We start from the raw sequence: 14,391 nt of genomic DNA on the forward strand, positions 1-14,391 counted from the left end.
AAACCAAACATCTGGATTTTTTTCAAAAGCCAGATGATTTTCTAGTTATCAAACAAAGATCATTTCAAGAAGACAGAGGACTGTGTGTACCGGCAGGCTGTTGTTGTCTATTTGTGTTGAATGTACTGAGCTTGTTACTTGTGACAGAGGTAAACACAGTTTTGTACTTGGGTATGAGCATGAAAGTACCTAGTTAATGGAGGTGGTGGATGATCATTCAAAGACCTGTCACTGCTTGATGGGCTCTGGGGTGCCTCTAGTCGTTTGTTCTCTTTGTCCGACTCTCCCGAGGGCTGGTACATCGGTCTCTGTAAAAGAATACATCAACAACACTTATTTTCGTTTTATTTTTCCACTACATAAGTGATCATATCTTTGTTTTTGCAGTTTCCATGTTTGTATAAATGACATTACCATGTTTTTGTGACCATACTTACCAGCTGAGTAGAAGGAATAGCAGGGAGTGTCTGCATGGCCCCTTCGCCCAGCTGGGCCTCCTCCATCAGCAGTTTGTTGTAGGTCTCTTGTAGTCGCTTTTGTACAGGGGCCACGGGAGTCTCAGTGGGGATTGCCACAGTTCTAGCAACCTCTCTTTGCTTCCTGTAGAGCTCCTGCAGTCTCTGGTGTCTCCTCTCCGATTCCTCCCTCATCGCCTTCTTCTCGTCCGCCTGACGCCTTTTTCTCTCTTCTTGTTGCCGGGCAATGTACTGGCGTACTGTATCTGCATCATAGTGCCTTTTCTTGTGCTTTGCGTCAGTTATGTTGGTAGTTTCTGGACGATGGACGGGGCTGGCACTGCGACAAACTCTCGATGAGCTGTTTGCTGCCGCAGTAGTTCCCCAAGTAGAGACGGGCGTCCTTGTTCGTGACCCTGAGCCCCCTCTCCTACCACTGCTGCTACCCCGGGACCTTTTTCGGGCCCTCTCGTCCTGCTCAGCTGCTTTGCACTCCAGCTGAAGGTCATCCAGTATTCCCTGGATGTCTGCTGACAACAGGTCTGAGCTTAACCCTCCTGGAACCTTGTACTGAGGGATAGATGTTGGTGTGAGGTGGCTTTGTGATTGTCCCTGAAATCCACTGCACGGCCGCTCTGTGCTGTTTGGACGTGATCGTCGCTTTGATTCTGAGCGTAGATCTGAGCGGTGGCGGGAATCTGGTGAATATTTCCAGAAAAGCAGATATATCAGTAATTCATTCACGATGTAAACAATGACGCACACTAAAACAATGTGTGTTGTTAAATGACTTCAACCAAGAAAGACTCCTGTTTAATAAGTGTAATATCAACTTGACCTTCTATGCCAATAAAATGAAATATTTCATGATAAATATCAATAAAAACAGGTTCATCCCAGCTTGAAAAATGAGAGATCCTCCAACATGTGACTACAGCTGATTAAAAAATTCCTAAGCTGAAGCATCAGACATACGCATAAGCATAATAAATGAGGCTTAGGGGAAGGCATGCTATGGCAACTCTAATCTGGGCCAAATCGAAGATTCCCATGTCGTATATAATCCAGACCTTTTTTTGTTAACACTCCCCTGCCATCCCCATGGTACATGCTGCATGCACTTGGGTCAGCCTCTGGAAATCAGGTCATGTCTTGTGCATCCAACCAGAAAAGCCAGTCGATTTCTATTCCTTCTGGTCAGTGGTGGCCAGTACAGACACAGCGAGCAAAGACAGAGTGAGGTGTGGCTTTATGTAAGTGTACTGCAAGTGTGCAGCAGAAGCTATGGACTTTATTTAATGATATTCCTTTGGCAGGCTCGGTTTTCTGCATTGCTGTCAGATGTTCCAGACAAATGAAACTATACGTCTTTGAATTTTCTTATAATATTTTCAAACTACTTTATCACAGATAATAGCATCGAGAAATGTCCATGTATTTCAGGAGTTAAAAGGCTTAAAGCGGCATAGTTAACACAGGCAGATTTAAGTCAACTGAAAACAGTACATTTTTTTTTAATGAGGAGGTGCGAGAGGGTTAAAAACCTATTTTACACTTCAGTTATTCTACAAGCAACTGAGTAAAGTTACACTGACACGCTGTGGGTGAGTCTTTAATGCTTAATAAACTTCTAATGATCTTTTCTGTCTCTATGCTATTCAATTTAACTTCTTTACTGTTAGGTGAGAGCTTGCTGTTCTCACCTGTTCGGCTCAATAAGTCAGCCGCATGTGGACTGTCCTCCTCTCTGGGCAGCTGAGGAACTGGACCTAGTACCATCTTCACCAGCTTCTGGCCCTCTCGCCATGATGCAGGGCTGATCGCTGCAAAGTAACAAAGTTCACACGTGAGACTGTGTGCTGCTATACTGAGTATAGTTGCTCTTGGCCTCATGAAACATAAGCATCTATATATCCATCACCAGAATAGACACACAGCTAAGAGAATGAAAGACAAGCAGCAATCTGACTTTCCTTTAGTGGGATTTAAATGATTATTCAATCAAATAGTATTACAATAAAAAAATAAATAAAAAAATGTAGGCAGTTGCTCTAAGTCTATTTTTCAAATCACTTAAGTTGCTGTGTGGAAGAGTCGATGCACCAAAGGAACAATGAGTGCAGAATACTGATTTTGCAGTACAACCAAATCCCAAAATGGATCTTGTCCTCCTTGGCTTTAGTGACACAGCAGGTACAACACTCTCAGCACAAAAGCAATGTCCCTCTATCTGAAATCTCTAGAGCACCCTCCACCCTGAATTCTCGTGAAGAGCAGTTCCCGGTAATGAAGCTGCACTTCTGCTCACCCAGCAGCTGTTTGTGCAGGGTGAAAGAGCACACTGAACCTGGCCACAGATCTAAGAGGGCTATTTATAGAGTCGTGAAGGAAAGAGAAGAAACCACGAGACCAAAGCGAGCTAGAACACAAGATAAAGATCTTTTACGGCTTTTAGGGTGTTTTTTTTAACATCGTTTTCATTTTTGCCGTGGAAAAAAGAGGAACTACATGAAACAGGATGCCAGTTAGAGTCAAAAAGCTGAAGTTGGTGTCTTAACCTTTAGTAAGCTAATTCTGCACCAATAGCTGACAAATCAAAGGGCCATTACCTCAAAGCAAGGTTAGTGGGTTATCCATACCATAATGTAGAACACTTTTAATGAGGATAGATTAAGCTCAAACGGTGACCAATCAGATCTCTTAAAACAAGAAATCACACAAAAACCAAACATGTACACAGGAGTCTATTATAAAGAGACATAATGAACAGCAGACAGACAGGTATGTGACAGCTGAGACAAACTTGTCTGTCCCACCCTTTCAGTTTCGCGCTGACGAAAGAAAACTTCCTTCCAAACCAGTTCTCTGAAAATGTTGCTGCCTTTACATTCTTGATTCATTACAGCAGCTGAGAATAAGATTTTACCATGATAACTGTAAATTAAAAAAACAAAAACAAAGTGGCACATCCTTTGTCACTACAAAAATAATCATTTAGCACTCTTTGAGCAGTAATAGGACACTTTGGTCAGGCAGACCTTAACATTACATTCTAATTATTGAAGATGGATAACAATCAGACACATTAAATGTGTACTTTTGATGGCAACTTATTGAAGGGGTGAAGCTCTGCGATGATCAGGTTTCGCCAGTGTGTGTGGGCACAATTCTACTATGCTGGTGTCTGTACGCTACTAGCTGGCCACAAACTGCATGTCACAAATGCTGGACATTTCTTGAGAGGTTCGAGTCTTAACACTGCACCAGCAGCCAGCAATACACTGCCATACACACACACACACACACACACACACACACACACACACACACACACACACACACACACACACACACACACACACACACACACACACACACACACACACACACGTTAGAGACAACTACAAAGATCAAAAGAACACACTAAATACTAAAGCACAAACACTTGCAGGATGTTTGGGCAGGCTGCTTGCACGTAAACAACACCAATTTAAAAAAACAGTAACATTACTCTGATTGTGTACATGCTAGCCAAAAGTTTAATATTTGAAAGCATCGAAATCACTACTCAACTGAAACTCAAGTGTGCTGGGTAAAGCAACAACAAGAACATCTATGAATACATACAGTGGGGAAAAAAAGTATTTAGTCAGCCACCGATTGTGCAAGTTCCCCCACTTAAAATGATGACAGAGGTCAGTAATTTGCACCAGAGGTACACTTCAACTGTGAGAGACAGAATGTGAAAAAAAAATCCATGAATTCACATGGTAGGATTTGTAAAGAATTTATTCGTAAATCAGGGTGGAAAATAAGTATTTGGTCACCTCAAACAAGGAAAATCTCTGGCTCTCACAGACCTGTAACGTCTTCTGTAAGAAGCTTTTCTGTCCCCCACTCGTTACCTGTATGAATGGCACCTGTTTGAACTCATCTGTATAAAAGACACCTGTCCACAGCCTCAAACAGTCAGACTCCAAACGCCGCCATGGCCAAGACCAAAGAGCTTTCGAAGGACACCAGGAAAAGTATTGTAGACCTGCACCAGACTGGGAAGAGTGAATCTACAATAGGCAAGCAGCTTGGTGTGAAAAAATCAACTGTGGGAGCAATCATCAGAAAATGGAAGACATACAAGACCACTGATAATCTCCCTCGATCTGGGGCTCCACGCAAGATCTCATCCCGTGGGGTCAAAATGATCATGAGAACGGTGAGCAAAGATCCCAGAACCACACGGGGGGACCTGGTGAATGACCTGCAGAGAGATGGGACCAAAGTAACAAAGGTCACCATCAGTAACACACTACAACGGCAGGGAATCAAATCCCGCAGTGCCAGACGTGTTCCGCTGCTGAAGCCAGTGCATGTCCAGGCCCGTCTGAAGTTTGCCAGAGAGCACATGGATGATACAGCAGAGGATTGGGAGAATGTCATGTGGTCAGATGAAACCAAAGTAGAACTTTTTGGTATAAACTCAACTCGTCGTGTTTGGAGGAAGAAGAATACTGAGTTGCATCCCAAGAACACCATACCTACTGTGAAGCATGGGGGTGGAAACATCATGCTATGGGGCTGTTTTTCTGCCAAGGGGACAGGACGACTGATCCGTGTTAAGGACAGAATGAATGGGGCCATGTATCGTGAGATTTTGAGCCAAAACCTCCTTCCATCAGTGAGAACTTTGAAGATGAAACGAGGCTGGGTCTTCCAACATGACAATGATCCAAAACACACCGCCCGGGCAACAAAGGAGTGGCTCCGTAAGAAGCATTTGAAAGTCCTGGAGTGGCCTAGCCAGTCTCCAGACCTCAACCCCATAGAAAATCTGTGGCGGGAGTTGAAAGTCCATGTTGCTCGGCGACAGCCCCAAAACATCACTGCTCTCGAGAAGATCTGCATGGAGGAATGGGCCAAAATACCAGCTACTGTGTGTGCAAACCTGGTAAAGACCTATAGTAAACGTTTGACCTCTGTTATTGCCAACAAAGGTTATGTTACAAAGTATTGAGTTGTATTTTTGTTATTGACCAAATACTTATTTTCCACCCTGATTTACGAATAAATTCTTTACAAATCCTACCATGTGGATTCATGGATTTTTTTTACACATTCTGTCTCTCACAGTTGAAGTGTACCTCTGGTGCAAATTACTGACCTCTGTCATCATTTTAGGTGGGGGAACTTGCACAATCGGTGGCTGACTAAATACTTTTTTGCCCCACTGTATACAAGGGAATAAAGGTACATAAGAAACGTTGTATATACTTAGAGTGCAGACAGGAAATGAGCAAAGCAAAGAAATGAGAAAGTACCACAGAGATGGTGCAACATTTGAGGCTCTTGGTTGGCAGCAAGTTCACTGACCCATGACAAAATCCTGCCAGACTGTTCCACTTGCTTAGCTTTCCCACTGTCACTAATTAAAAATAGATCAGGGGGTGGGTTTGCCCACACATAAAAGAGGATTATTGTACCTGGTTTTGGATTTAGGTCAGAGGCAGGGGCAGCTCTGTGGACCTTCCTAATGGTTTTGGGAGGCCTCCTCTCTTTGGACCTGTCTGCTCTCTGTTCCCTCTGCTGTTGGTGCCTGTGTCTGGTGCTCTCTGAAGACATAAAACACATACAGAGTATAAGCTATAAAGCCAAACAGACGGGGACAATTCTAATATTTCAACATCTGGGATATTGTAAATCAAAGGCTGTGCATAAATCTAGATTTATGCATAATCCAAAAACATTTAAATTAACTACTGTTTTCAATAAATCTGTTGTGTTTCAAAGCTCAGATAAAAACATCATGACATGAAGAGTGTTTTGTGTTTACCAGCAAACTGCTTTGACAGGTCTCTGTAAAGTTCTCTGCTGAGGTTATGGAAGTCCTCTTCCTTCCAAACTTTCCCATCAGGAGTCCGGATCTTTGTCTCTGTACTGTTGAAACCTGTGAATAAAATGATGGTTTAAATAAAACACAGCATCATGTTCCCTGCCATACAACTCAAATCTGTCAGAAAGGTTGAAGATGATGAACCAATCCTACAGTGGAGATACCTTTGTATATGGGAGCAGGTGGTGCAGCTGCTACTTTGCGTATTTTGGCTGCCGGCTTGTTGCTTGTACCAGCATCATTAGTCTCAACAAATGTGGCTAAAGGCTGTTCCAGATTCCCCATCAGCTTCTCCCTCTCTGCAGCCTCCTCCAGATGTTGTCTCTGCCTTCGAATACGCTCTTTGAGTTTCTCCAGCTTGTTGTCGGGTTGATGTCGTCTTAGGTTTTCCAACCGCTGGGAAGCTGAACCAGGACTGGTGGATGGCGTGCTGTCCTCTTGTCGGAAAGAGCCTGGGGTGGAAGCAATACATGGGCTTGACTGTTGGCTATCCATGCCAACTTGTGCTTTGGGGCTGCTTTCCTTAGTCCTTATGCTATCCAGGGCTGGCTGGTCATTGAGGTAGCGCACCTCAGTGCTCTCCCGACCTGAGGAGCGTGTGCTGTCTAGGTCCTTGTCAGCCTCCTTGTCTATGGTGTGTTTCTGGTAGACCAGCTGGCTGGGCAGAGAATCTGAGCGGGGAGGAGAGGATGGGTACAAAGACGCTGGCACCAACTTCTGACTGTAGGCCTCTGGCTGAGAGGAAGGATGTGGTGGTGGGGTGGCCTCTCTGGACACAAATCAGATTACATGGGATCAAGAAGAGGATCAAGATTTACTTTTAATTCATTGCTCACCGAGTTTACAGAAGAACATACTTACTGGCGACCATGGGTTATAGAAGGCTGGAAAAATGGACTCTACCAAAATGTTTAATGATGAAAAAGTGAAAACCTTTGACCACACTAAAATAATGATTTGGATAAATTCATTTTTAGTAATAAATTTTAACACTACCCGCAGTGCACAATGAGATCGTATGTGATGCTTTCTACGTATCATGGACCATTAAGTACATAGCAAAAAAACCCAAGTCTGATCCATCTCCTTCCACTTCCCATACAATATTGATACCTACCAGTCAGTGTTAATACTTAATGAGTTAATGAATTAATCATTATAGATGTTGAAGGACCAGCATCAATGCTTTCCTAACACTGTAAAATAAAATGTAAAAGATATTTACATCCAGTTACTGGATGTAAATAAAGACACTGCTCTGACCTCAGTGTTAGAGTAACATCAGACTGCATACTGCTAATTTCTCCTTTTTCTGCTTGCACTGAGAGTACACTACACACACACACGTACACACACACACAGCATTTCAAGTCAGGCTGACAAAGTGAACATTAACTGAGTTGACGACAGGTTATGTGACCGTAAGTGCAACAGAAGATTCCCAGTAACAGTTACATTGTACATAAACAGAAAAGGTGAGTAGGAAAACATCTTCGTGGGAAGTGTTACCGTAAGTCACCTGACCCCACTCTGCAGTGACGTAGAAAATTATTGCAAACATACAAAGAAAAAGCTGCTGGTCCCGCAGTTCAGTCTTTGCTGTTAGCATCTTCTATTCTATGCTGTTTCTCACACTATGGTAAATGGTAAATGGCCTGTATTTATATAGCACTTTACTAGTCCCTAAGGACCCCAAAGCGCTTTACATATCCAGTCATCCACCCATTCACACACACATTCACACACTGGTGATGGCAAGCTACATTGTAGCCACAGCCACCCTGGGGCGCACTGACAGAGGCGAGGCTGCCGGACACTGGCGCCACCGGGCCCTCTGACCACCACCAGTAGGCAACGGGTGAAGTGTCTTGCCCAAGGACACAACGACCGAGACTGTCCGAGCCGGGGCTCGAACCGGCAACCTTCCGATTACAAGGCGAACTCCCAACTCTTGAGCCACGATCGCCACACTAGTAACATACGAGTAACTTATGCACTGTATAGCACACACACACACACACACACACACACACACACACACACACACACACACACACACACACACACACACACACACACACACACACACACACACACACACACACACACACACACACACAGCATTAACTAGATACCATGTGCATCTCACAATATGTCACAACTCCTCAACCATTTTGGGCTAGAGAGAATGTGTTATAATTTTATAGCCAAAAGCAGCCAGGCGGCTTTGTAAAGGGTAATCGAGGTTTCATGAATGCATTTTAGTTCATTATTCGTACCTGTATGAGGCCAGCGGTTCCCTGAATTCCACGCTGTTGTTTCTTCTGACATTTCTGTCCTGGGTGGTATTTCTCAAGGGGCTACGTGAGCTGCTCTTTTCTGGGCTCTGCTGACTTCGACCTCTGGGCTTTGAAGACTCTCTGATGTCATCAACTTGTCGTCCATCTATCATAGAGAGCAATCTTATTAAAAATCATTACAGAACTCACAAGTGACCTTGTATTCAGACTGTAGTATACCAAAATAAAAAAGGAAAACCCAATTAGCCATACTACAATTTACAAAGAACAAGTTTTATATCTTAGAATAACCCACCTCTGTGGTGGGCCCTAGAGGATTTCTTCTTGTTAGAGTCAATGACAGAGTCCAGGATAACCCCTGTTCCTGGAGCTGCTTGTATACGATTTTCTATGTGCCGCAACTACAAAGAGGAAATACCATTGTCAGACTGCGCACATACTGCAAATTCAATTCTGCTTCTACAAAAAAGACAGTGATTTAGGAAGAGCTTACAAAAAGCACAGTTTCAACAGAAAACCATTTCAGTTGTACTTACAGCAACTTTGGACTGAGCCAAACTTTTCCATGCAGCTGTCAGCTCTGTTAAAGTGTAACAGTGAAGATAAAATGTAAATTCCAAAACCCATATCACCCATTTAGGTTACAAAAAGTCAAATTAATTCGTATTTCAAAAAAACAAAAACACCAAAATTAAAAAGGAAATTCTTCTACACACCTGTGCCAACATTATGATCAGAAAGGTGCTGAGCAGAACTTTTAAGAGATGCCTCAGTCCTCCTGCTGCTCCTCATCTCTCCCACTCACCTGCAGTTAAACAAATTACCAAATATATTACTGTAAGTGAGATCCACACAAAAACCAAACCAAAAATGTTGACTGAAACCAAAACAAGGAACAAAGTACTAAAAACAACACTGAAACAAGTCAGTGACAGACAAATAATGATTTAAAAACATGAAGCACTACAGTTCGTACCCAACATATTAACAAGTTAAAATGCAAAGTAGTCATGGCTCGGCAGAGGTATGCAATTTGTCACACAGCAACAGCATAACTCTGCTACTCTGCCATTTAAAACTGGTTCTACAGCCTCACATTCCTAAAATGTAAGCACAACTCAGATATGTGATGTTTACTCAAAACACCTGTAATGCTAGTCACATGTCTGCTTTAATGGTAGGCACTGCATATATCAAGTCTGTTAGCCGTTTTATCCTGAGTAGGAAAAAGTCTTCCTCTACAGCATTAATGGTTGCCAATGTATTCAGATAATTACAGCACAGATCTGTGAGAGTCAAGTCTAGTCAGTGAGACACTTAAGGGTGTTTTGCACTAACATTTAACACTTGTTGAGTCATGAGGAATTCTTGAGAAGTCATGCCTTTGCCTCATAACAATCACGTGACACAGCCCTGGGGCGAGATAGGAAAAAAGAAGAAGAAAACTAAATCCACTCTTCTTCAGTGGCCCTCCCTGTTCTGTTATCAGAGCCATAAACAAATTACTGATAGGATACACTCGACTCTATTAAAAGACTGTTTTCTACCACAGACCGCTGTATTTGCTGTTGTGCGAATCCAAAACGCCACACAAAGAGCAGCTAAACTCTGAAACATTAAACTTTTTGTAAAGTTAGTAAATTCAGAAGGAAATGTCATTTTGCTGGGCTGTCACGTTCACTACGGAAATATGCTGACGTTGGCTGAGTTTAGAAAAACTGCACACCCCAGCATTTGTGAAACACTCTCTTTTTCTTTTACAAGTTTAACCCAAATAACAGGGGCATTACAACCAAAGTGAACTTATTCTGCCGATTACCTTAAATGTAAAACCCAGAGAGTTTAAAATATTACTGTATACCTGAATGATCCTGTATTCCTGTATAAGGGAACACACTGCTTTTAGACATTTGGGACTTCTAAAGTTTGAAAACGATAATATATTGAGACCCCAAACTTCCAACAGAGAAATCAAACTCTTTAGCAACATATCAATGGAGTAAAGGAGGATACTCTGTGAGAATTTAATGACAAAAACACTTTCACCGATAGACTAGAGGTGTTTCCACCACTAAAGCCGTGTAAAATCCAAGATGGCACATAACTTCTTCTAGTTAACCGATTGACGCGGCTTTCAGCAGCAGCGGCTCGGTGCTGCCGCACACGGGAAGAAACTGTATTACAAAAACACTAACACCGACTTGACTGCTGCAATGCAGCTTCACACCACACGTGTCACTAGTGTGCAAAAGGTTACTTAACAGCACCTCAGTCGTTCAGCAAGGAGGAAATAATTGGCCATCTTCGACTTTACATGAGCTGTATTGACTTAAGCGTAAATCATCAGGACTCGATCTTAGTTGTGTTTTTGGTTTCTTTAGAGCCACCTGGAGTTGCATTTATGCCGCCGAATACGGCGCCGATAAGTTTACCTTACCTTCAAATAAAAATATCATCTAGTTGTAAAACGCTGAGTACCCAAAATAGACGAATTCAGACTGAGCGCATCCGGAGATACCCAAACGCTATCTGTAGTCAGTATTAACAGCACCCCTATTATTATCGATTCTGTTAAACATTAACTATGCGAAACAGGAAGTGATAGTAATGTTAAAAACCTTTAAACTGTTCTGTAAAAGAATATAGCTAACAGTATCCAGGAATTATTCGCTCAAGCAACGGGGCAACAAAACTAATCGTATATCTCGTATTGGGTGTTAACTTAGAACCCACGGTATTATGGATTTTACATAATTATTGTTTTTAATAATAACTATGTTAAGTTGTCCAATATACTCTGCGTGCGCTCAAAAATCACGTTTGTAACTCCATCCGACTTAAAGATGAGGTACCGCGTAATGTCTTCGGTCCAGTGGATAGTCGGAGCCCCAACTCGAAAGAGTGAATAATAACGCTAGCTAACTAGAAAATCATGATTGTACTTGGCTATTCCAGCTTTAGGAGAGTAATAATATGTACCTTCAGTGAAACGATCCGGTGCGTCTAGATGTCCGCATTTATGTCGATATCCTCATGATAAGAAAATCCAAAGTTCTCCGGGTGACTTCTTCAGTTTCGTTCAGCTGTATGTTTGCTAACGTTAGCATCAGCTAACGATGTGGAAAACCAGTGTCAGTTAGTTAACCAGTGTCACTAAGCCAGCAACTTTTTTCTACATTCACCCATCGCTTCAGAGTTAGTCCAGAGAACAACGTCTCCCGTGTTTCGCTGTGAGATTCCTTCAAAGAAATGTCGCCACCCGCCTCCGAGGTCGCCTTTCCCGGGTTACTATGATGATGTTTCTCAACAGTGAAACTGGAGTATCCAGGACGTGTAGGTAACTGAGACACCGAAATCTCGCGAGAATTCAAACCCGAGAAACACCGGTAAAAGCCCACCTCCGCTCCCATGGCAGCAGTAATAATAATAATTATAATAATAATGATTAGAAACATACCTGATATACTTGAAGTGTCTGAAACTTAATTTAATGAACCAGTTTGATTATATTAAATCATAAAGTCTAAAAAGCAGCTGTACAAAAACCCCCAGATTATTTCACAGAATAACGAAGAAAAACTAAAATCTGAAATGTATTTTCTAAAAATACTTTAAAAAATGAAATAAAAACACATCTGAGAATCGAAGGGCATTAAAACCAGAAAAGACTTCTTAACTCAAGTTATTTTTGCCTATGTGAAGCTGGACGACACTGCGTCAAGAGTTCAATGAACTTCACCAACATATCAAAGAAAATTTTTTTTTTACTTGTTCCAGAATTATGTGGTCAAAATGAGCAGCTGGAGAGAATGGAGACAGACTGTGGGAGGCAGCTGAGGCTAAATGTGTGTGTACAGATCAGACAGACTGCACACACAATAAAAGGGCCAGCGACTGTTTCAGGTACACAGCTCTAAATGACGTATCCTAAGGTGTACTCAAAATGGTAAGATGTGTACCTAATAATTTAATCACAGTCAAAGCATGCTGGCAACACATTTCGAGGGTATATGTGTGTATTTTCTTTATTTCTGCTTTTAATGTGTACATTACATCAACACGCCAAATAAAGTTTTTATTTATTTATTTATTTATTTATTCAGATTAAATTTAAAATAGCTATTTGTTGAAACGCAGTAAAATATTGTGCATTACTGTAGCAGGATGGGCAGAAATCTTTACAGTGAAGTCGGGTTAATCACTTTTTACTCATTGCCAGACAAAATAAGAGAAAAAGTCTTTGAAAGTTTTTGTAATTTGTAACAAATTTCCCACGCGTGGGACTAATAAAGGTTGTCTTATCTTATCTTATCTTACGTCGGATTACATCCTGCGAAACTAACCTCAAGCACTCAGTTTTATTGTGTTGATTCGCCTGTTTGCACAAGTGTGACAATAGATGTATTGAAAAGACCAGGTACTCCCTGAGGCTTCAATCTTGGCATATAGGCTACACCCATGAATATTTCAAAGCTTCCTGAACAGCTAGTCAAGCCGCACAGCACGGCAAGAAGGATAACGCTCAACATATGTGCGATTACTGCCCCCTTGCGGCTCGATTGTGTATTACACACAGATATAAACTGCTGGTTGCATGGCGTCACCGTGAATGCTCCACTTATTCAAGAAGTTACCTCAGCCCACTTACCTTACGTTCAGCTCATTTAATTCACTTTCCCCCCTCGATTGATTTTTATTGTAGGCCACTCAGACTTGGCGATTGGTCTCTATGACAACAAATGAAGTGCGCAGAGAAAACTGGACAGAATAGTTTGATGATCTGTTCCCGGTGTTAATAGGTGAGTCATAAATATAAAAAACTGTGCAGCAGAGATTGCCATGAAGGTAGAAATTCAGGTTTCCAGGTTATGGCTGCTTGTTAGACAAAACGGAAAGCAACAAGTAAGCAGCCGTGCTTAATAACAGATTACGAGTACATTTTCTTATTGAAGTAAACAAATTGTCTAAAGGCTTTAATTAACATATGGAATATTTAGTATTTTCAGTAAAGATTTGCAGCTGGCAGCTGCTCCATTTCCCCGGATAACCTGTCGGCAAATAACCTGACACGGTCTCTCTCTCTTTCTCTCTTTCTCTCTTTCTCTCTCTTTCTCCGGGCAGGCAGGATAGTACGTCGGACGTGGTCGTGTCTGCTGCTACATTTTCATTTTGTCTTGAAAGGTGAACGAAATGGAAAGGAGTTGTTTCTTTGTAGGTAAGGAATCCGGCGTTTTTCCTCGTCAAACAGGTGTTAAGTGAGGGGGGGGGGGAAGCAGTTTCGCGACTGCATTCAGCTTGTAGCCTAAACCTTTTGCTGGCAGATGTTATGTTTGTGAAAACCAAAAAGAAAGGGTGCAGAAATCCCAAATGAGGAATATCTTATCAGTATTCACTGATGCTGATTAATAGCAGACAAATCGTGGATTGTGAAGGTGTTATGTGATGTGACTTGAAAGTAGAATTCATTTGCTGATTGGATCTCGGCTAATTAAAGTATATACTACAATTCAACATAAATTAACTTTAAAAATATTTTTGTGTTATATATTACATGAACGTGATATGCTGTATGTCTTTTTCTTTTCTATATTTCTTTTTTGGCAGGAAGCTTTTTTTCAAGTCCACTCCCTTTGCCATGTTTGCATACATATCATTCAACAACGTTATCCAATTAGCAGCGTGCTAAGACCATTACAGCGCCCCAATCACTCTTCACTGTGGCTTTTACCAGTGTAACAGATTGACAGGA

The 14,391-nt window shown here is 41.9% G+C and overlaps 2 protein-coding genes across 5 annotated transcripts in view; one reads left to right on the top strand and one right to left on the bottom strand.

Annotated features, from left to right (window-relative positions):
* Positions 1-12,037, bottom strand: part of cep350 (centrosomal protein 350) — a 34,003-nt gene extending 21,966 nt beyond the window's left edge. For 2 of the 4 annotated variants that reach the window (XM_026158660.1, XM_026158656.1), the window contains exons 1-11: positions 11,622-12,037; positions 9,359-9,447; positions 9,179-9,222; positions 8,938-9,043; positions 8,622-8,787; positions 6,507-7,111; positions 6,283-6,396; positions 5,933-6,061; positions 2,159-2,278; positions 438-1,153; positions 190-308 (exon numbers count right to left, since the gene is read on the bottom strand). In XM_026158660.1, the coding sequence (XP_026014445.1) occupies positions 190-308; positions 438-1,153; positions 2,159-2,278; positions 5,933-6,061; positions 6,283-6,396; positions 6,507-7,111; positions 8,622-8,787; positions 8,938-9,043; positions 9,179-9,222; positions 9,359-9,434 (2,195 nt within the window). In that variant the 5' untranslated portion in view covers positions 9,435-9,447; positions 11,622-12,037. Of the gene's footprint in view, positions 1-189; positions 309-437; positions 1,154-2,158; positions 2,279-5,932; positions 6,062-6,282; positions 6,397-6,506; positions 7,112-8,621; positions 8,788-8,937; positions 9,044-9,178; positions 9,223-9,358; positions 9,448-9,618; positions 9,755-10,503; positions 11,591-11,621 lie in introns of those variants that run through there. The other 2 variants (XM_026158659.1, XM_026158657.1) reach the window with 2 other exon arrangements.
* A 1,253-nt stretch (positions 12,038-13,290) lies between these two features.
* Positions 13,291-14,391, top strand: part of cacna1ea (calcium channel, voltage-dependent, R type, alpha 1E subunit a) — a 114,071-nt gene continuing 112,970 nt past the window's right edge. Inside the window, exons 1-2 of the mRNA XM_026158661.1 lie at positions 13,291-13,441; positions 13,764-13,857. The gene's annotated coding sequence lies outside the window, so the exon portion shown is untranslated. The remainder of the gene's footprint in view (positions 13,442-13,763; positions 13,858-14,391) is intronic.

This window comes from Astatotilapia calliptera, chromosome 23 (genome assembly GCF_900246225.1).
Source record: "Astatotilapia calliptera chromosome 23, fAstCal1.2, whole genome shotgun sequence".
Taxonomy (NCBI): Eukaryota; Metazoa; Chordata; class Actinopteri; order Cichliformes; family Cichlidae; genus Astatotilapia; species Astatotilapia calliptera.